Genomic DNA, 20,898 nt, shown 5'->3' on the forward strand with positions numbered 1-20,898 from the left:
TCTGCAAAATTAGGATAACGATAGCACCTGTCTCACAGGATTGGGTGAAAGGTCAAATTAGATAACATATAAAGCACTTTAGAAACTTTAAATGCTACATAAATGCTATCGTTATTTTTATTAATTTCCATCTAGCCTCTGATGTAGCTGAACTTTAAGACTGACAGTCAATGCGTGATGTTGATCAGGGCATATGAAAAAGAGCTCAGCATTTGTGACTCCCCAGGGCTGTTAGAGCGAACAGAGCCCTTCAGGTAGAGTCATCAGGGCCCTTTAATTTCCAGGGCTAGAGGCTGATTTATGGATGAATCCTTCGTCTCATGATAGAGGAGGTAACTAATAGTTCCCCACCTTCTCCTCTTTGCCTGAGCTATCCAAGGGCAGTAGAAGAGAAGATCCTTGGACTCCTTGGAAAAGAAGAGAAGGCTCCTCCGGGGCCTCTTGGTCATTAAAGCTGGGACCTTTGAGGGATGGATCCAGAATAGCATGGGAGTGGATTGGTGCAGCGGATAGAGTACTGAGCCTAGAGTCCGGAACACTCATCTTTCTGAGTCAAATCCAGTTGGATAAACAATGGGGAACCCAGGAGTAGGATTAGCCGAGGGAAGCAGCACTGTGCCTGGCCCCTCACCCACTGCTCATGTACTGTGTCCACCTCAGACAAGCCTGCTCTCCTGCCCTCAAATGTTTTCTGCTAAAGATATCTCTTCTTCCTGTCCACTTCTGCTCCACTCTGATCATCAACTCACGTCTCAGTGCATCAGCATAACCATTCCAGGGGAGGAAGCCTGAGCCTTGCTGGGGCTGCTTAGGTGGTAGCTCAACAGGAGGCCTTCCCTCTCCTGGTGCCACACTGTCTGGCTGCTATGTGTACACCTGCACTCCCTCAGGATGGTCATTTTGGGCAAACTGCTCAGTGCCAGCCCTAGAGTGGTTAATCCTAGGTGACAGGCTGTGGGAATCTGGAGCCAGAGGATCTGGGGTGTTTGAATCTAGGCTCTGGTGTTTGCAATCTTGGGAGTCCCTTCCCGTGTCGGGGCCTCAGTTTCCCCATCTGTGAAATGGACTGATTGTACTAGAAGGTCTAGGTCACGCAGATGAGCTCAGAGTTCCCACTACCTTTAGAACCCCTGGTTCCCAGTTGTCTTGGATGTGAACTTTGAAGTAAATGCTAAAAATGGAGGCTATTCTCCAGCATTGAGGTGTGTGGCATTGGGTATCCCTTCACGTCCCTGGGCCTCAGTTTTCTCCTGGACGAGGAGAGAGAGTGCTGCTAAGATGATCTCCTTTCCAGCTCCACACTTCGAGATCGCGCTTTCTGAATGCGGTGTGGTCCAGGGTCCGTGCATGCACGTGTGTGTCTTTGTCTCTTTCTGTGTGTCCTCTGTAGTTCACTTGCTTGTTGTTTTCCACAAAGAGGAATCTTTTGACCCCTGCACCACTTGGTGCTTGGAAAAGGAGAGGTAGGGGGGATGCCTCCTCTGTGCACTGGGATCCAGGTCAATCAGCAATTATTAATCAGATGCTTACAATGTGCTAGGAACTGTGTTAGGCCACGAGAGTAAAGAATGAATGAATCTTGGAGCAGCTAGGTAATACAGTGGATAGAGAGCCAGGCCTGGAGTCAGGAGGACCTGGGTTCAAATATGACCTCAGACCCTTCCTAGCTATGTGACCCTGGGCAAATCAAACCCCAGTTGCCTAGTCCTTGCCACTATTCTATCTTAGAACTGATACTGGGGGCAGCTGGGTAGCTCAGTGGATTGAAAGTCAGGCCAAGAGACAGGAGATCCTAGGTTCAAATCTGGCCTCAGACAGGTCCTAACTATGTGACCCTGGGCAAGTCATTTCACCCCATTTGCCTAGCTCTTACCACTCTTCTGCCTTGGAACCAATACATAGTATTGACTCTAAGATAGAAAGTAAGGGTTTAAAAAATTGATACTAAGAAAGCAAGGGTTTAAAAAAATTTTTAATTTAAAAAAAGAATGAATAGATCTGTTATCTGCCTACAGTGGTTGAATTGGCTCAAGGAAAACTGTTATCATGCTCTGTCTAACTGATGGTCCTAACAATCCTTCAGAGATCCCACACCAGCTTCCCCAGCTCATCAGTGTTTGACTCATTCGGGCTTTATAGCCTGTCACCCAGTGGGCAGACCTAGTGCTCCCCCTTAGTCAACAAATTCTGGGCCAGATCAGTCCCACTAGCATAGGATGGGGTTCTGCTCCTCCACTTCTCCCCCATCCCCTTTTATAAGAAAGGCAGTGTAATATAGTGGAGAGAGTGCTGGATTTCAGAGTTAGGAAGACCTAGGTCAGAATCTCATCTCAGACATGGCCTCGCTCTCTGTAACCCTGCTTAAATCTCTCTTAAATCTCTTCAAAACTCCATTTCCGGGGGGGGAGGGGGCAGCTGGGTAGCTCAGTGGATTGAGAGCCAGTCCTAGAGAAGGGAGGTCCTGGGTTCAAATCTGGCCTCAGCCACTTCCCAGCTGTGTGACCCTGGGCAAGTCACTTAACTCCCATTGCCTACCCTTACCAAACTTCTGCCTTGGAGCCAATACACAGTATTGTATATTGTATACGTATAAGTATACAATATATAAGTATAAGAGGGAAAGTAAGGGTTTAAAAACAAACAAAAAACAAGCAAACAAGAACAACAAAAAAAAACCACTCCATTTCCCCATCTGTAAAAGAGATATAGCACTTCCTTCACAGATTTGTGGTTATTGTGAAGCTTAAGTGAGATCATGTGTATAAAGCCAAAGGGCTATTTATATAAAAATAGAAGCCATTGTTATTACTTAAAGAGATGGTGTGAGTGCTTTGTGACTGGCGGGTGACCAGCTTTAGCCACCGGATTGGTCCAAAGCCCCTCCAAGGGCCCTGCACCAGTATGTGGCTAAGGAGGAGAATAAGGCCGGAGCCTTATTATTATAGTCTCTGCTGATGCTACCTTTGGAGAAAAAAGCACCAGCTCTTTCTGTCCTCTGAGTTTCCCTCATGGAAAACCAAAACTTCCATTGTAAGAAAGAGTTCTGGGGCTGTAGGGAGGGTGTACTGGCTTAGCTATGTCCAGGAAGCCTGGGAGACCAGACTGGCATCCACACAAGTACAAGCAAAAAAAAAAAAATCCTGAAGACCTCAGAGGGGCCCCAATCCCAGGTGAGATGCTTTCTCGAGGTATCTTAATATTCCTCTGAACTGAGTTGTCAGTATGGGTTCTGGTATATCTGCGTGAGCCTCAGCTTCTTTCGTCCTATCCCTGGCAGCTAAAGAGTGGCCGAGTTTCCAGGGAGTTAGTGGTAGGCTCACAGAAATGTAGTCCTATCCAAATTAACTGGAATGAACGGGCAGGGGACAGGATGCTCTGGTGAAGTGTTTGCTGGTTCACTGCATGTTTTGCCCTTTCTCGTTTCAAGCATTGTGTTGGAAGTTCTAAAGCATCCACTTTCCTGCCTAAGCAGGTTGAGGCCTGGTGAATGTATCTGACTTTTTTAATGATTCAGGGTCTTCCGGCCTCAGAGTCACTATCCTAAACCTCAGTCCTGCTTACCTGGGAATCTGAATGGAGTTCCGCCATAGTTGTAGACATTTCTATTCCCCCTTCTGGGGAAGGAGCTTGAAGTTGATATTTCTAGATTCCAAAGACACACCTTGAAAATCGTTGTGGACTTTGTTGTTTTCAGTAGGCCAGTGTGAGATGATAGCTGGGTAGCTCAGTGGATAGAGAGCCACTTAGAGATGGATGGTCCTGGGTTTAAATCTGGCCTTAGTCACTTCCTAGTTGTGCGGTGCTGGACAAATCACTTAACCCCCATTGCCTAGCCCTTACCTCTCTTCTGCTTTGGAACCAATACATAGTATTGACTCTAAGATGGAAGCTAAGAGTTTTTTTTTTAAATTAAGAGTTAACAAATAAACAGGACAGTACCTTCAAGGGCACATCAGTATAGATACTCTGTCCACCACTCAGAAAGCAAAATGTTGCTATCATGGACAAAGTCCTTGCTCTGTGACCTGTAACACCACGATGTGCAGCTTCTCACCTCAGCCAGGCTGCTCTTCAGGTACCACATGGTTGGCCACCAGGTCTGTACCCCAAATATCTTCCAATGTGGTAGGACCTGTTGAAGCTTAGTTATTTTCTCTTGGCAAAGCCTTCTGGAACACAGGCTCACCCTTACACCATAAGTTCCCAGAGAGACAAGATGTTAGTGGATGGTGGTGGTTGTCCTCACTGTTACTGCCGCTGCACTAGAATTCCTGATCTCAGTCTTTCTGCTTGCTATTTGCTCTTCTTTTCAAAAAGTTGAGGATCTCTTTTAACAAAAAAAGAAAGAAAAAGAAGAAAGAAAGAGAGAGAAAACTCTGCCAACCTATTTCATTTGAGGTTTTGCTGTCCTCTGTCCAGTCCTGATGCATGTCTTTGCGTGTATGTGTATGTATGTGTGTGTATGTGTGTGGCCCAAATTCTTCCTGAGCCACCTTCCATTTTCTTCTTCTTGTTGAGTCCTAAGGCTAAAAGGTTGTGGGAGGGTGGAGAAGGGAGAGAAGATGCCAGGAGATGCACCAGACATTGAGGTTTGCATTGGAGGGGAAAGTGAACCAAAAGCTCATAGCTTGGCTACACAGGCAACATCCACCAGGGCAATCAAAGTGTGGGCTTTCGTCCATAGAGTTCTAGGACAGAGGTTTAGATTTGAGTGGGAATCTGCCAGGGTTCCCCGCAGACCATGAGTGACGATGCTACTGATGGGTAGTTCTTTACCCAGGCCAGGTCTCATCCTGGAAAGGGCTGCTTTGGTTTAATTGGTCCCTGAAGGGGAGACCACTCAATCCTGTCTGCCAGCTCTTGGGGGCTGTTCCATCTCTGTATCCTCTGCAGTCCCTGGACCCTAGGGGCCATTTCCCTGATGGCTACCTCTTGTTGAACTTCCTTCTCTTCTGTCTCTCATCTACTCCTTATGTACTCCTTTTAGGAATCATCAGACAGCACCAACACCACTATAGAGGATGAAGACACCAAAGGTAAGGCCCCCCCCCGGCTGCCCTTCCAGTGGCAGGATAGGCAAGGAGGCCCACAAATTGGAAGCATTTGAAGGTGACTGAGAGGGCTGGAAATACTTCAGACTCTGGCCTTGATTCAGAGGTACAGGAAGAAAAACAGGAGAGAGGATAAAGTACCTATGTAGGGAAGACAAAGAGAACAGAACATAGGCTGCTCTGGGTCCCCTTCCATTTAGACGGTATTCGTGGGATAGGACTGTGAAGGCCCTGTTGCTACATCAGAGTGTCTGAGTGCCACATGCCAGCCTATCGAGCCCAGAACTCAAAAAGAGATAGCAGATTTCAGACTATGACAGAGTAAGCCTGGAGTGACTCCCAACCCAAAGCTTTCTCTAGGTTCTACTGTTACTATCTGCCAGCACCACCCAAGGAAGCAGAGTTGTCCTACTGAGAAACTGACCTCACCTATTTACCCCTCTCTTGTATCCCCTCACATAGTTTCCCATCCACTCAATGGGTACTCAGTAAAGAGATCAGAATAAGCAGCAGGTGTACTGGGAAGAGCATTTCCTAAGATTGATTTAAATCCCATTTCGGTCACTCATCTGCTAGGTGATGCTGGGTAATTCATTTTTCTTCCTTGGGTCTGGATTTCCTCATCTGGAAAAGGAGGGGCATTAGACTTGATGGTTATCCCTAAAGCTACTTCTTTCAGCTCTAAATCCTGTGAAACTATTAAACTACTTTCCTACACTAGACTGCCTCTTAGCAGCTTGTGAGTTACCCCAGCCCCCTGCCTCAGAAGCTTCATACCCATAACCTCCATTTTACAGGCATCATCTTTAACTTCCTGGTTCCCCAGATGACGTTTGGTGACATGGAGGATCTATGCTTGGCCCTTCAGACCTTTTTTCTTGGCGTCCTTTATGTTTAACCGTTTCATTTAGGTTCATGCCAGATGGCATAACAGGAAATCCCCTGACTACCTAAATCTTGGAGTCCATGGACACCCCACCCCCAAACAAGTTCCATGGATAGATTTCAGGGAATCCGTGAACTTGGATAGGAAAAAAAATGACAGTTTTCCTTTCACTGCGCTTTGGTTTCCTTTGTAATCCTCTGTATTTTGTTCTTTTAAAAACATTCTTCTAAGAAGGGGTCCATAGACTTTAACAGACTGATCCATAAAAAGTTAGGAAGCTCTGCCCTAAATAACATTGCCCCTGCCTCCTTCTTGAGGAAGCCAGCTTCATTCAGCTCCTCATCTGTGCTGTGTCCCTTCTTTGTCCTCAGGTAGATAGGCCTGTCCCAATGGCCTCATCATGTAGCCACAAAAACTTGGTTGCCTAAAGACAAAGAGCCTTCTGTCCCTGGATCCCCTACAGTCATGTTGGTGAACCTATGGCACACATGCCAGAGGGTGCTGCTCCCCTCCCCCTCTCTACCACACCTGAGGACATTTTTCCCATCACTTCCTGCCCTTCTGCCTAGCAGCCCAATGGAAGCACTTCCTCCTTCCCCTGTCTGGGGTAAGGTGGGGGGGCTCACATGCAGTGTGAGGGTGCAGTTTGGGCACTGTCTCTAAAAAGTTTGCCATCATTGTCCTAGAGCAGTGATGGAGAACCTTTTAGAGATGGTGTGCCAGGCCCCACCCTCCAGACTAAGTGCCATGCCAATCCCCACCCAGACCAGACCACGTTTTGTGCCCTTTCCCCAACTGAGTGCTGGGCACGTCCTGCCCCTTCTTACTCCACTCAGGGAAGGGAGGAAGCACTCTCATTGGACTGCTGCTCAGAGGGGCAGGTGATGTAGTCAGGTTTGGAGAGGGAGAGGAGAGAGGTGCAAGCACTCTGCTTCTCTCTAGTTATGTGAGCTATGATCCCCTCAAACCTAGGGGAGAAAAAGCAAAAAAAGCCCCAGCTTAAGGGAAAACCCCTTATTTGTAGGAAAATATAATCCTCAGGTTAAGTGACATCATCCTGACACATTCACCCCATCATGTCCTATCTAGCCTTTTTGAAATGGTTTTCCTCCAAATTAACCTTTTTAGCAAGTGGTCAAGGATTGAAGTCAGATTTTAATCTGGATGCAGGGCTGATTGCTATCTCTGACTAGCCACTATTGTATTATCCAGAGCTTCTAGCCTTCCTGTTTTCGGGAAGAGGATATTAGTCCAGCCTCCAATTCATAAAACTTATTCCTAAATCACTAGACTACAGGTTGAACATTTTAAAAGTACAAACTTAAAAGACTCCCCAAATCCCAAAATTACTGTGTATAAGAAAGACACTGGTCACTTCTGATAGTAAAGACATAAATTGTTTCTGCCTCACTCAGGGCAAAGGCAATTAAGAGACCATTGTATTCTGAATGGGATGGGGAAATCTTGTCCTGCAAGGGATGCTGTCTTGGAGAGACCTGCTTACTAACTCCAAATGGGGAGAGGGGAAGGGAAGCAGCTCAGTTGCACTTTCCTCAGGCTTTCTAGTGAGGAACTCTGTGTTGCAGGGACAGGCAGGGACAGTCCTTGGTATTCGTGCCTGGAGAGGTATATTTGTGCCGTCTCTGGCACATGTGCCATAGGTTCGCCATCACTGCCCTAGAGTGTCTTAGACCTTATGAACTGTTTTCTGACATCCCATCCTTACATTTTCAGGGTAAACATTAGGGAATCAGCCTGCTGGGGTTGGGTAGGGAGTGGAAGGAGCACTGGGCTGAATATCAGGAGGCTGCACTGGCATTTCTGTTTCCACCACTTTTGACCATTGATCTTTGGCAAGTTGTTTTGAGCTGCTGTTTCCACATCTATAAAAGAAGGACTATAATAGTTACCTTGTCAACCTTAAAGTGTTGGGCAGCTGGAAGACCCAGTGGCTATAATACTGGGCCCAAGTCAGAAAGACCAGAGTTCCAATCTGACCTCAGACTCTTACTAGCTGGGTGGTCCTGGGAAAGTCACTTAACCTCTACCTGCATAAAACTGGAGGAGAAAGTGGCAAACCACTCTAGAACCCTTGCCAAGAAAACCCCATGGTCAGTATTAAAATGCTAAAAAGACATGACACTGGAAGATGAGTCCCTCGAGTCAGAAGGGCCTGAGATGCTCTGGTCCACAGGGTCAGACACAACTGAATAAAAACAACATTCTCAAACTGTGGTCAGGATATAGTGTATTAACATATGTAAATCAATAGATACATGCTTATTAAAAACCTACTGTATCCACTTCCCAGCTGTGTGACCCTGGGCAAGTCACTTGACCCCCATTGCCTAGCCCTTACCACTCTTCTGCCTTGGAGCCAATACACAGTATTGTGTATAAAGTACACCATGTATTTTGCAAACCTTAAAGCACTATTAAATGCCAGGTAATAGTGGTAATAGTACTAGCCATAGAAGAAGAAGAAAGAAATCAGCCCTGGAGGTCTTTAAAAAGCCAGAAATGTCTGTTGTCTCTCCCTTGGGGAAGCTATACTGCTTATATTTCACTAAATTATGTAACCCAACATGGGTGGAAAGAGCACTTGACTTAAAGTCGGAGGACCTGAATTCACCTCCCAGTTCTGCTCCTTGCAACTTTTATCTTGAGACAAGTCACTTTCCCTTTCTGGGTCTCACTCCAACTATAAAATGAGGCATTTGGACTAAATGATCCCTAAAGGTCCTTCCTTTCCAGCACTGATGTCCTATAATACTCCTGTCTTGCCCTGGGCAGCCTCTCCCCTTGGAAGGACTCCTCTCCTCCCAATATAGGCTACAGAGCATAGGGCAGTAGTTGAAATCAGTGGCCATTTGGGGACTTCCTTAATGAAGAAACAAAAGATGTCATCAAACCACATCTGCACCACTTGCTCAGTTCTGGGCAGTGTGATTTAGAAAGGACATTGATGAGCTAGAGAAAGTCCAGAGGTGGCCAACAAGGGATGGTGAAGGTCCTTGAGTCCATGTCTTATGAGGATCAATTTGGAGTAACTGGGGAACGCTTAGACCGAAGAGGAAAAGACTCAGGGGAGACATGGGAACTGTTTTCAGGTACATAAATGAATGTGGAGGGGAAATTGACTTTGTTCTGCTTGTCCCGAAGGGCAGAACCAGGAGCCCTGACCAGAGCTGGCAAAGAGACAAATTTAGGCTTGACCTCAGGAGAAACTTCCTGACAAAGTGTGCATCCATCCCTAAGGGCAATGGGCTGCCTTAAGAGACAGTGGACTACCCCCCCCCCTTTTTTTTTCTTTTAAACCCTTACTTTCCATCTTGGAATCAATACTCTATATTGGTTCCAAGGCAGAAGAGTGGTAAGGGCTAGGCGATAGGGGTTAAGGGACTTGCCCAGGGTCACACAGCTAGGAAGTGTCTGAGGCCAGATTTGAACCCAGGACCTCCTGTCTCTAGGCCTGTCTCTCAATCCACTGAACTATCCAGATGCCCCCTCCCCCTCCTCCTCCCCCTGCCCTGGGCCTACTCTTCTTTGAGGGTTTCCAGGCAGAGGCTAAATAACCCCTTGTTGGACATATTTAATGAAAATTGCTTTTGGGAGATGGGTTGGACTAGTTGGTCGCTAAGGCCTCTTTCTGTTCTGAAATCCTGTAATTCTGTGAAGCTCTTCTTATTCTAAATGATATTATAGGCCCAATTGGAACTTAGAGGGTGGTCCCAGGCCAAAGAATAGGCATTTCCTCGCTCACTAGCCCAAGATCTATATTTAAGGGCATCCTTGCCTGGAGATAACTGTTTCGAGAAGGTTTTGCATAGAAGAGAGCAGTATGTCAGGCCTCTGAGATTTATCAAACTGCTACTGTGTGGGGCTCCATGGCCAACACCAGTGTAGAATCCCAGCCCTGGTGTAAGATCAAGGTTGTAGCCAAAGTTCTTCCCAAGGATGGAGTGCTGAGCCTGGTGTACCAGTAGCCAGTGCCCCCCTCACTCCCTCGCATATAGCCCTCTCCCCTGGGCCCAGGCTCTACATCTTATCAGCTGGGTTAAGGATCCCAGATGGCTGGCTCGCTCTGGGCTGGACCTTTGTCTCCCAGGAGATCTTATCCCACCTTGTGTTTCTCTTCTCTCACTTTTCCCATTCTGTTTGCACCCCCTGCCTCCCCCCAGTCATCTCATCCTCTGCTCCTGCCTCCTGTTCACTCTCTCATCTGTTTCACCTTCACCAGTCCCCAGGATCTCTGATATTCTAAGCTCGGTGAGGAGGGGTTCAGGGCCCCCGGAAGCTGAGGGGCCCCAGCCTGCCATGCCCCAGCCATGTCCGTCTCCATCTCTCCTAAGCTCCTTGCCTGTCCTGTGTAAGTAGCTACTCTCCTGCCCCAGGCCGCTTCAGAAACGGCGTTGGCACCCAGTCCTCCATTCTTCCCTCCAAGGTTGGAGCCCAAGGATTCCCTCACTCTTTCTGAGTTGCCACTGCTAAAGATTAGGGGGCCCTATAGAACAGGAAGTGTGTCCTGTGCTGCCCTTAGAAACGAATAGGAAGCCTAAACAGCATCTCCAAGCAGGATTGTGTCTTCCCTGGAGGGGTAACAGGAGCAGAGCTCACGAGGGCTTCTCCAGCTCTGGCACCTGGATACCGAGGGAGACACCTGGCACCTGATTGTAGATGTTAATCGAACTGTCTTTGTTCTGCATGAGACCAGAGGCGCTGGTGCCCTTGGAGCTGAACAGCCCCCTTTGGGGCTCCCTGGGAGAGAAGAGTTTCTGCTTTCTCGGTGACCCTTTGTCTATCCCTCCCCTCTATAATCTTGTCCTTACTACCAGGAGCCCTGCTCCCAGTGTTCTAGGGGACGGTGATCTGAGCCTCTCCTTGTCTCTGACCCCAGCAGTCCACTTTCAGACAGGAAGCCTAGGGTCTTTAAGCTAAGTGGCCCCTACCTTAATTCTTTTCTTGAGAGGTGAGGAAAGAGCAGGCCATAAGTAATCCCCACTTCACGGTGCATGCCCTTTGGGTTTGGGACTGGGCCTGAAGGGTTTGGGACCTGCTAAATGTGAAGTCCCACTGAAACCCAGTTATTCTTCCTTGTTTCCCACTGTCCCTCAGGTGGTCCCAAGCAGCAGGCTCATCACCCAAACCTGATCTCAGTCTTGTGGTTCTCTCCCTCCTTTCCAGCATACTCTTCCCTACTGGTTTCTCTTTCTGCTCCAGACTGGTGTTCACTCTCTCATCTGTTTCACCCCAGCCCCCAGGATCTCTGACATTCTAAGCCCAGTGAGGAGGGGTTCAGGACCCCTGGAAGCTGATGGGCCACAACTGGCTGTCCCCCAGCCTTGTCCGTCTCCGACTTTCATGAACCCCCTGCCATTCCCATGTAAGTAGCCAGCCCCCACTAGGGGCCCTGCTGCTGCTGGTGCCGTGAATGACCCGGACAGGCTGAGTTAACTGCAGCTCATCCTAGCTTCTTCTAGCTCGCCGCTGCTGATGCCTCCCACCTGCTTTCCTTCTAACCTCTGCCCAGGCTGCCCACCGGTGGGGCTGGCTGCTGAGGCCCCAGGCACCAGTTGTGGAATTTGACTCAATACTAGAAAGGTGTTCTCATCCTCCTTGAGGCACTGTCCTAACTAACCCTCATGGGCCTGCCGCCTGTCTTCTCTGGTCCCCAAACTTAACCCAGCTTTGCCTAATCATGACTCACCCACCTCTCCCTTATGCCTGTTCGGGATGTCTTTAGACTTCCAGCAGCTAACAGCTCTCCAGCCAACCTCAGCCCAATGCCCTGGACTCGTCCTGCTTCCAGCTTGGAGTCCCCACCTCTGGGCCTAGCCTAAAGAGTGGTCCCAAGGAAGGTCTCTGGGTTGAAATGACCCGAAGAGACAGGGTACAGTGAATACCTGGGGCCAAAGGAAAAGGGGGACTGCCTCCACTGGAGTAGAAGAATGGGAAAGATAGCATCAGTAAGCACATGTACATCTTGGCCTGACTTGCAGAGAAGCTAGAAAACAGGTCAGGAACCAAGGCTTCCAGAAGCCACATCTCCCCGCCCCCCATTCTCTACCTATGAGATGCTTGGCCTAGAGTCGGGAAAACCTGAGTTCAGATTCTGCCTGAGATATTTACTTGCCTAAAGTCTCCAAGCCTCAGTTTCCTCTTCTATAAAATGAAGGGGTTGGATTAAATAACCTCTAAAGTCCCTTCCAATTCTAAATCTATGAACCTATGACTTCCCAAAGGAGAAAGGCCTTCCAGAGGCCTATCCTCCTCCCTCAAAACAAGTAAGGTCATGTTATCTGAACCCTGAACACCTGGGCTATTATGAATAATTTCCAGGGCAGAAGGCTCCTAGGTTTTCTTCCCATCTCAACCCATCCTGGAGCTGAAACAGCCTTCATTGTCAGGAAATTCCTTCTTGGTCTCTGGTCCACCCCCGGTCTTATGGAGAAAGAAAACTTTCTTCCCTGTAGGACCCCCACCCCGCTTTATATACTTGGTGGGTACACATTGAGGGAAGGGTTAAAAATCAGAGTTTTCATCAATTGAATCCTATTTTCAGTGCACCACAGGCATGATATACTTAAAGAAGCCAGCTCTGTGGCTAAAGTTTTATATGGAAACTAACCAGTATCTCTAATTTCTGCTAAATCTGGAGCCACAGGACCTGAGTTCAAATCCTGGCTCATCTATTGCCTGTGTGGCCTTGGACAAGTCTCTTCATGTCCCTAGGCCTCATTTTCCTCATCTCTCACATGAAGGATTTGGACCAAGTGGACTCTAAAGTCCCTTCTAGCTCAAAATCTATTATTTGATCAATTATATCCTTTTTTTGGTCCAAGCTTTTATATCTTGAGTTTGGTTAATTAGAAGGGGTAGGGTATAGGTGCACATTTAAAGGCACTATACAGAGAAGAAAAGGAATCAATCAAACTGTTCATTCTGGCTTGGAATAAGAAGAGATACTCTCTTGCTGCATGTCCTCATTAGCCTTCATTGGGCATCACTGGATCCAACATAATTCACCATCCTAGAAGGCACTCTCCTGGGTCAGCACTACCCTCAAGCTGCCCTATAACACTCCATCTCTGAGGGCTCTCAGAACTGGGCTCTAACTTGTGTGGTGTCTTGCTCTCCTCCTTGGTCTGCCTTTGAAGCTTGACAAACTGATTCTGCCTAACATCTGAACAATTGCTTCCTTCCTTCCTTCTTTCCTTCCTTCCTTCCTCTTTCCCTCAGCTTGGCTTCCTGTGTCGCTTTTCCTATTCTGTTCATACCCTCTGCTCCTACGTCTTGTTCACCATCTTGTCTATTTCACCCCAGCCCCCAGGATCTCTGACATTCTAAGCCCAGTGAGGAGGGGTTCAGGGACACCGGACGCTGAGGGGCCCCAGCCAGCTGTGCCCCAGTCCTGTCCATCTCCATCTCTCCTAAGCCCCCTGCCCACCTCGTGTAAGTAACTGTCTTTTAGGTCGTCCTGCAGCTGCTTTGCTAAATGGTCAAGCGCTGGTCTTCAGAGGCTAGTGGTGGCTTTTCCATCTGTGAGACAATGGAGGGAGCGGGTGGGCAAGCAAACCAACTAAGAAGGGGCTGAGACTCCAGGAGGAATGATGCTACGTAGGCTTTGTTCCCATATTGATGCTTCCTGGGGGGGGGGTGTATTATGAAGAGGATGGAATAGATCCTGAGATCTTGGGGTTTAGTCCACTATTTACCAGCAGGGTAGAGATGGAGGTAATACCAGAGGAAAGAAAAAGCTGTGTGTGTGTGTGTGTGTGTGTGTGTGTGTGTGTGTGTGTGTGTGTGTGTGTGTGTGTGTGATATGTAAGTAATGTAACTGGAGGGGGGTTGGAAATAGATAGATTGGCTAGGCGTGTATATGGGAATGGGTGGGAAGGGAGGAACCATAGTCTCTCCAAGAAAATCATGGGCATGTCACAGGCTGACAAAAGGAGGAAAATAGTTAAATGATCAGAGAATCACAGATTTGGAGCTGGAAAGGACCTGAGATTCAAACCTTTTGATTTTATATGAAGAACTAAAGGCCAGAAGGTTGGGGGTGACTTGTTCACACAGATAATGGCAGGATTTGAACCCTGATCTCTGATTCTAGAGCCATGCACTTGCCTCTCAACAGATCCATGGATCAGACCAGTGAAACCTAAAGAATAGGATGGATTTTGTATGTTGGGGTGGGGGCAGGGATGGAGTGGAGTGGAAGGTGAACTCTTGTGACTCTCAGGTGGTAGAAGGGTAATAGTGTGGCTGGGAGACCCAGGTTGAGGAAGCCAGAAAAGACTCTGGCAAAAGGGGAGATGAGAACCCAGGTTGGGACAGTGCAGGTAAATCATCAGGGCAATGTATGATCAGTGCAGAACAGTGGAGTGAAGATTCGGCGGACAGGAAGCCAGCCAGCATTGTTCGAGTGCTTCCCTCCTCTCCAGGGACCCAGAGCAGTCTGGGAATTGAGCGTGAGTTGTTTCCTGGGCCACCTCTCAGCTCCCCGAGCCTGGTGCCTGTCTGCTTGCCCTGAGCCATCCAGAGTGTCAGTATCACTTACAGGGATGGATGACAAGATGGGGCACCAGCAGCCACACCAGGGAGACAAGCAGAGAGGAGATGCTCTCTGATAAGGAGAGCTCACGACAACAGGGGAAACCAAAGCAAGAGGGACAGGGGACAGGAATGGCAGGGCGGTCCTCAGGTAAGCTTCTGCTCTGGAGGGGATTTCATAAAGAATTCTACAAGAGAAGGCCAAGCCGGGACTATGGGTCTTCTGTTCCTCTAGCTGCTGCCTATTTGCTCTGAGCCACAAGGACACAGTCTCTCTCCTGGGGCCTCCTAAAATTAGAGGGCGAGACAAAGGCTCCCTGTGTGTGGCATTGGATTGAAGCAAGGATTAGCTGGCCATGGTGCTGAAACCCAGAAATGACCTAGGATCTGGAGTCAATGCCCCTTGGGAAAAAGGGGCTCCCTGGTGCTTAGCACATACTAGGCACCTAATGATAGTTTATTAAATGGCTAACTGGTGCTTCCCGGAAGCAGTGAGTTTGTAGAAATTAGCAAACAGAGATGTATTTACAAAAAGAGCAAGAGGAAGGGGCAGCAGAGAGCAATAGATGGAATTTAGGGTCAGAAGTGAGCTGAGGGAATGAAGGCAGGAGGAGAAAAATTCATGGTGGGTAAAGGGGGAAATTTAGAAGACCAGAACTGTGTAACAAACTTGATGCAGAAGGCAATAAGGAGGTAAGGTGTGGGGGAGGGAAGGAACACCTTCACATGAAGCCCCCCTACCAGAAAAGGGAGGTGGGGGGACAGGGAAGAAGGGATGGTAGTGGGAGTGCAACTGCTCTTTAAGTCAGCCAGATGAGAACACCGCAAAGAGAAATGAGCCTGAGGAGTGGAAAGTTACAGGATTCCAGGTAGCGATGAGAGCTTTAGTGGGTCACCTGCTGCCCAAAGGGAAAGGAATGGATATGTTTTACCTCCAAGATGAGGAAAGCAATAGGGGTTCTGGGCCTGAGACACTCAAGTCTCTTGGAATGAGTGAGACCTGGCAGAAATTCTGCTGCGACACAGAGAGGGACAGAGGGCAGGCTCTGTGATGGTGGGTCTGAGCTAGCACAGAATGGAGCAGGAGAAGCCAAAGGAACAGTCAGACATTTGCTGGAGGTCCCTCAGAGAGATGACCTGCTATTCTGGACACTAAAATCCTTTAAAAGCATCTGAGTTCTTAGGAGGCAGAGAGAAGAAGGGATCAAGGAGAGAAGGAGGGGAAAGTCTGAGACCAGACCTGTTGAGAAGACCGGTAGGAAAAAACCATTTCAGCACTCTCCTGCTGCCTTATCTGCTTCACAATTCACAGAACATGTCAGACTGAAGGCCTACAGGGCTTTGTCCCCTTGGCTGGGTTTCTCTGTACAGAAACAGTGTTTGTGGGGACAGGGGAGGTTTATCCTGATCTTTCTGAGTCAGATGTTAGAGACAAAGGAGAAGAGCCTACCCATTTATGTTGCAGAACTAGATATTCCTACCCATTCCTTAGTGGTGAGCATTCTGGGAACTTGGCACTAGAGACAGGTGTACTTATCCTTTTAGAGTTTGTTTTAGGGGGCAGATAGATGGCTCAGTGGATTTGAGAGCCAGACTTAGAGAGGGGAGGTCCTAGGTTCAAATCTGTCCTCAGGCACTTCTGAGCTGTGTGACCTTGGGCAAGTCACTTAACCCCAATTACTTAGCCCTTACTGTTCTTATGCCTTGGAACCAATACACAGTATTGATTCCAAGATGGAAGATAAGGGTTTAAAAAAAAGTTTGTTCTAGAGTTGACTAGGGAAAACTGAGGCATTCATATGAGGTCTGCAGTTGGGATAATAATTATGTAGATAAGTAGAATTGAAAGGTACTCAAAGGTCTATGCAATCTGATCTCCACATTTTACAGAAGGGAAAACAAGAGGCCATTGGAGGCTAAATGACTTCCTCAAAGTCACACAGGCAGTAAACATCAAAAGTAAAACTTGAACCCAGAACCCTCTGACTCCCAAACCAATGTTCCTTCCCCTATCCCATGTTGCCTCTAATACCAACAGTTCACATTTATATAGTTTTAAGTTTTAAAGTACTTTGGATATGTTATATCTTTTGGGGTGAGGGGTAGTGAGTTAGGGAAAATCTGGTATTTATTGAGTTCAGATTCCTATAAGAGATAACCTGAGAGTTAGACTTCAAATTGGAGGGAAATGGTAACTGAGAAGACATGGTTAGGCATCTTGGGAGATGGAGGGGGTTCAGGTCTCTAGGAATGAACTAGGCAAAGCTTAGAAACCAAGGAAAGAGAAATCTGTGGGGGCGATAGGACAGCCGTGTATAAGGTGTAGCAGCCTGCTGCTATAAGATCTTCTTGCATGGGTTGAGCACCTGAAAGGGAAGCTGGGAACTGAGGGAATATGGGTGGAAGGGTTAAAGATTAAGGGAGAAAGCATGGGGGTAGAAAAAACAGACAAAGAGACACAGGGTTCTTCAGCATCATGTCCAGCCTGCCAGCTTTTCCTCTGATGGTGAGAGTCTGGAGTCAGACAGGTGAACTGAATTTGATTGAGGTTTCAAGGAATGGGGGATGTGGGGTTGTCAATCAAACAGGTGGTGTGATAGAAACATTAGTCCGGTGCCCAGATCAGAAGCTCATTTGGAAGTCCTGCTTCCTCTAGAGCCTTGGCACCCTCTCATACAAATGCTGAGTGAGTGTCTTTGCCATTACCAAGAAGCTATAGAAATTGCGTGCCAGCCTTCCAGACTGCAGTCATGGGGAGAGGTTTGAGTTCCACAAAATTTGAGCCCCAATTCAATTCAAGGATCCAGAAATCAATCATGTGGAATATTAGAAACACATCCATAAGTCTGGTCCATGAGCACTTTGCTCATTGGAGTCAGCTTTCGAATACATCTTTAATATTTTCATGATTCGTTTCTATCTGGAACCCTACCTAAGGCCAGTGTGGCTCATACCACCCCAGGAGGAAAGGGACCAGCACTTGGGCCTGTCCCAGGGCTCTAGTGCTGATCCCTCGCCCTTTAACTTCTAGAGACTTTACCTGACAGTCCTCCTTCGTGTCTCTCTACTTTGTCTTTTTTTTTTTTTTAGCCCAGCCTGAGGGAAACTAGGAGCAAAAGTGACCTTTTATATACCATCTATGTTGTTGTCTCTGCCAGAGACCAAAAGCACCCCGAGGACAGGGATCATTTGTTTCACTTCTGACTTTGCATCCCAAGCACCCATAGTAGGAGCACAATAAATGCCTGCTGACTCTTTAAAATTATAAAATTACATATAATTATAAAATCTATATAAAATTATAAGATATAATATCTATGTTATAAATATATGTACAATTATAAAATATATGTAAAAGTAAAGTTTTTTATTATATTTTGGGAACAGTGAAGTAGCACAGTGAATAGAATACCAGGCCTGGAGGTGGGTTCAAATCTGGCCCGAGTGATACTTCTTATCTGTGTGACTCTGGACAAGTCACTTAACTCAAGTTGCCTAACCATTTTACTATCTTAAAATTGCTACTGTGACTCTTCAGTAAAGGGTTAAAAAAAAGATTTTAATTAAATTAAAAATTTAGTGGTATCTAAGTAGTCTGATACCAAAGAATTCAAGCTATCTTAAACAACTAGGCTAACTAGTAATGTGAGGTATACAAAAGTGAAATGAGCTGCCTTGGGAGGTATTGGGGATGGAGACCCTACAGGAGGGCTTTAAGCAAAGGCTGGGTGGCTCCTTTTGGCAGAGAAGAGTCTTGTTTAGGTCTGAGTTGGCCTAGGAGGCCTCTGGGGTCTCGTCCACCTTTTACCTTCCCTGATTCTATGGGCACCACCATCTTTCCCCTTGGCTCACTTAGAGACAGAGGCCCAAATTCTCAAGGAAGTCTCTAGCACATTAGAGAAAGAAGGTGAAAAAAAGAAATAGGATTTGTGAAGAAACTGAGAGAACATAGAATAAATAAATTTTAAAGCATAGGTGTCTTTTCCTGTTGTTATTGTTGTTCAGTTGTGTCTGACTCTTGGTGACTCAATTTGGGGTTTTCTTGGCAAAGATACTGGAGTGGTTTGCTATTTCCTTCTCTAGTCTATTTTGTAGATGAGAAAAATTGAGGCAAAGAGGGTGAAGAGACTTGCCCAGGGTCACATGGCTAGTAAGTATCTGAGGATGGTTTTGAACTCAGGAAGAAGAGACTTCCTGATTCCAGGTCCAGCCCTCCATCTACTATGCCAGCTAGGTACTTTCTTTTCCTAAGAGGTCCATAATCTATATTTAGAGATTATTATAATCTCATATATTTATAGTATATAGCATATCTACATAGTAGTGTGATATAGTAGAAAGAGGATCGAATTTGGTGTTGGAAGACCTGGTTTCAGATCCTGACCATAGTTGCTAGTCATGTGGCCTTAGCCAAGTCACTTTCCCAACTGACATCTACTGCTCACATTTTAGCCTGACCTCACCAGCTGGCCAGTTACCATTTACCTAAGCCTGTTCTTTCCTGAGTGTCTTTTTGATAATAATATTTATATGGCATTTCAAAGTTTGCAAAGCATTTATGCAATATTATCTCATTTGAGCTTCCCTACCTTAGGAGGTAGGTGCAATTATTATCTCCATTTTACTGATGGGGAAACTGAGGCTTAGAGATGCTAAGTGACTTGTCCAGTGCAAGTTCTGGTTCCTTGAAGATGGTGATCTGGGCTCTCCCACACTGCCCATACTTGGGCACATTTTGAAAACTTTCCCCAGACTCATCTCATGACTCCCTTTCCTCTACCAAGAAACCTTCACACAAGGTTATGATAGGTCACATTCAGGCAGTGAAGAGCATCACTTCCTACCCACTGTAAGCGAGCGATCATTTCTCCACAGGAATAAAGAAGGCAGGAGATTTGAGGAAGTGGGTGAGGTGAAGAGCCTTGAAATTCATGGTTCCAAGTTTGCAGAAGAATTGGGGCACTGCATACCCAAAGAGAGCTAAAAGCCAGAGTCTGGAGCTAGATTAAAGAAAAGCAAGCTGGAGAAAAGTGTGCAAATATTACCAGTGAAGTGTGGCACAGGAATGCCATTTGGGAGCATCTAAAAGGCTATCTTGTGGAGGATAGAATTATTGTGTTTAGATTCAGAGGGAAGAATTAGGAACCGTGGATGGAGGCTGCAAAGAAGCAAATTTGGGTTTAATCTCAGGACAAGTTTCTTAACAATTAGAGCTGTCTTGAAGCAGAATGGACTACCTTGGGAAGTATTGGGTGCTCCTTCATTATAGATCTTCAAACAAAGGTGGGAGAGCATTGTTGGGTGGGTTACAGTGGAGCATCTCTTTGAGTATGAGTTAGACTGGATAGCTGATGAGGACCACTCTTCTGGTAAGGAAACTGAGGTTCAGAGAGATTAATTTACCTCTGGTTGAACAGATAGGAAGTAGCAGTCAGAATTTTTAAAAACAAATCAATCAGCAAACAAATATTTATTAAGCACCTACCATGTGCCAAAGGGCACTGGGTGGTATGGTGGATAGAGTGCCAGGCTCAGAGTAAAGAAGACCTGATTTCAAATCGGACCTCAGACACTTATTAGCTGTGTCACCCTGAGCAAGTCACTCATCCCTGTTTGCCTCAGTTTCATCCTCTGTAATGTAAAAATATATGTATATATTGAGGGTTTGATGGTGGGAAAGAGTGACAGACCTGGTGTGACTGTCAACTCCCCTCTCACTACTCCATTTTTACTAAAGGCAACAGAGGAGGGTTCTCTGGAATGGTGGACTTCCAGAGAACAGGAGCCGGCCCTGGATGCTAAAGGGAACATTCACACTGGGTCTGTCAGTAAATGACCTGGAAAAGAAAATGGGAAAATGGCAAACATATGTGAGCTCCTAGGGATAGGCAGACCAAAGTAAAACAATTCCTGCCCCTTCTAGCGTTCTATGATTCCATACAATTTCTAGAGTACCCTGGCTCGCCTATCAAAAGGAGGTCCTCAGCAACAAATTTAATTCAGCCAACATCAAGCACCTATTGAGGGAGGAATACCATTCTGGGTACGAGGAAGATGTAAAAATTTTAAACATGACTTGCCCCTTCCTTCAAAAGGGCTCATGGATCTGGAGAAAAGGGTAAAATACACATAGGGATAGACTGAATATCTATGGCACATGCCCTAAAGAGCTGCTGAATAAAGAAAGGGCTGCATTATATCTGAGCAGGGAGAGAGCATTACTGATGGGGGAATCAAGGATGACTTCTTGGAAAAGGTGGCAAATGGGTGGGGCTTTAAAGGCTGGTTAGGAATTAACTGGTAAAGGGGGAGAGCATAGGGAACATGACCGAAATGAAAGGAACGAGAGAGAGAGAGAGAGAGAGAGAGAGAGAGAGAGAGAGAGAGAGAGAGAGAGCTGTCTCTTAT

The 20,898-nt window shown here is 46.7% G+C and overlaps 1 protein-coding gene across 1 annotated transcript in view; it reads left to right on the plus strand.

The window, feature by feature from the left end:
* Positions 1-20,898, plus strand: part of CAMK2B (calcium/calmodulin dependent protein kinase II beta) — a 266,998-nt gene that overhangs the window by 234,262 nt on the left and 11,838 nt on the right. The window contains exons 16-19 of the mRNA XM_044659614.1: positions 4,988-5,036; positions 10,178-10,306; positions 11,192-11,320; positions 13,261-13,389. Of these exons, the coding sequence (XP_044515549.1) occupies positions 4,988-5,036; positions 10,178-10,306; positions 11,192-11,320; positions 13,261-13,389 (436 nt within the window). The remainder of the gene's footprint in view (positions 1-4,987; positions 5,037-10,177; positions 10,307-11,191; positions 11,321-13,260; positions 13,390-20,898) is intronic.

Source organism: Gracilinanus agilis, chromosome 2 (genome assembly GCF_016433145.1).
Source record: "Gracilinanus agilis isolate LMUSP501 chromosome 2, AgileGrace, whole genome shotgun sequence".
Taxonomy (NCBI): Eukaryota; Metazoa; Chordata; class Mammalia; order Didelphimorphia; family Didelphidae; genus Gracilinanus; species Gracilinanus agilis.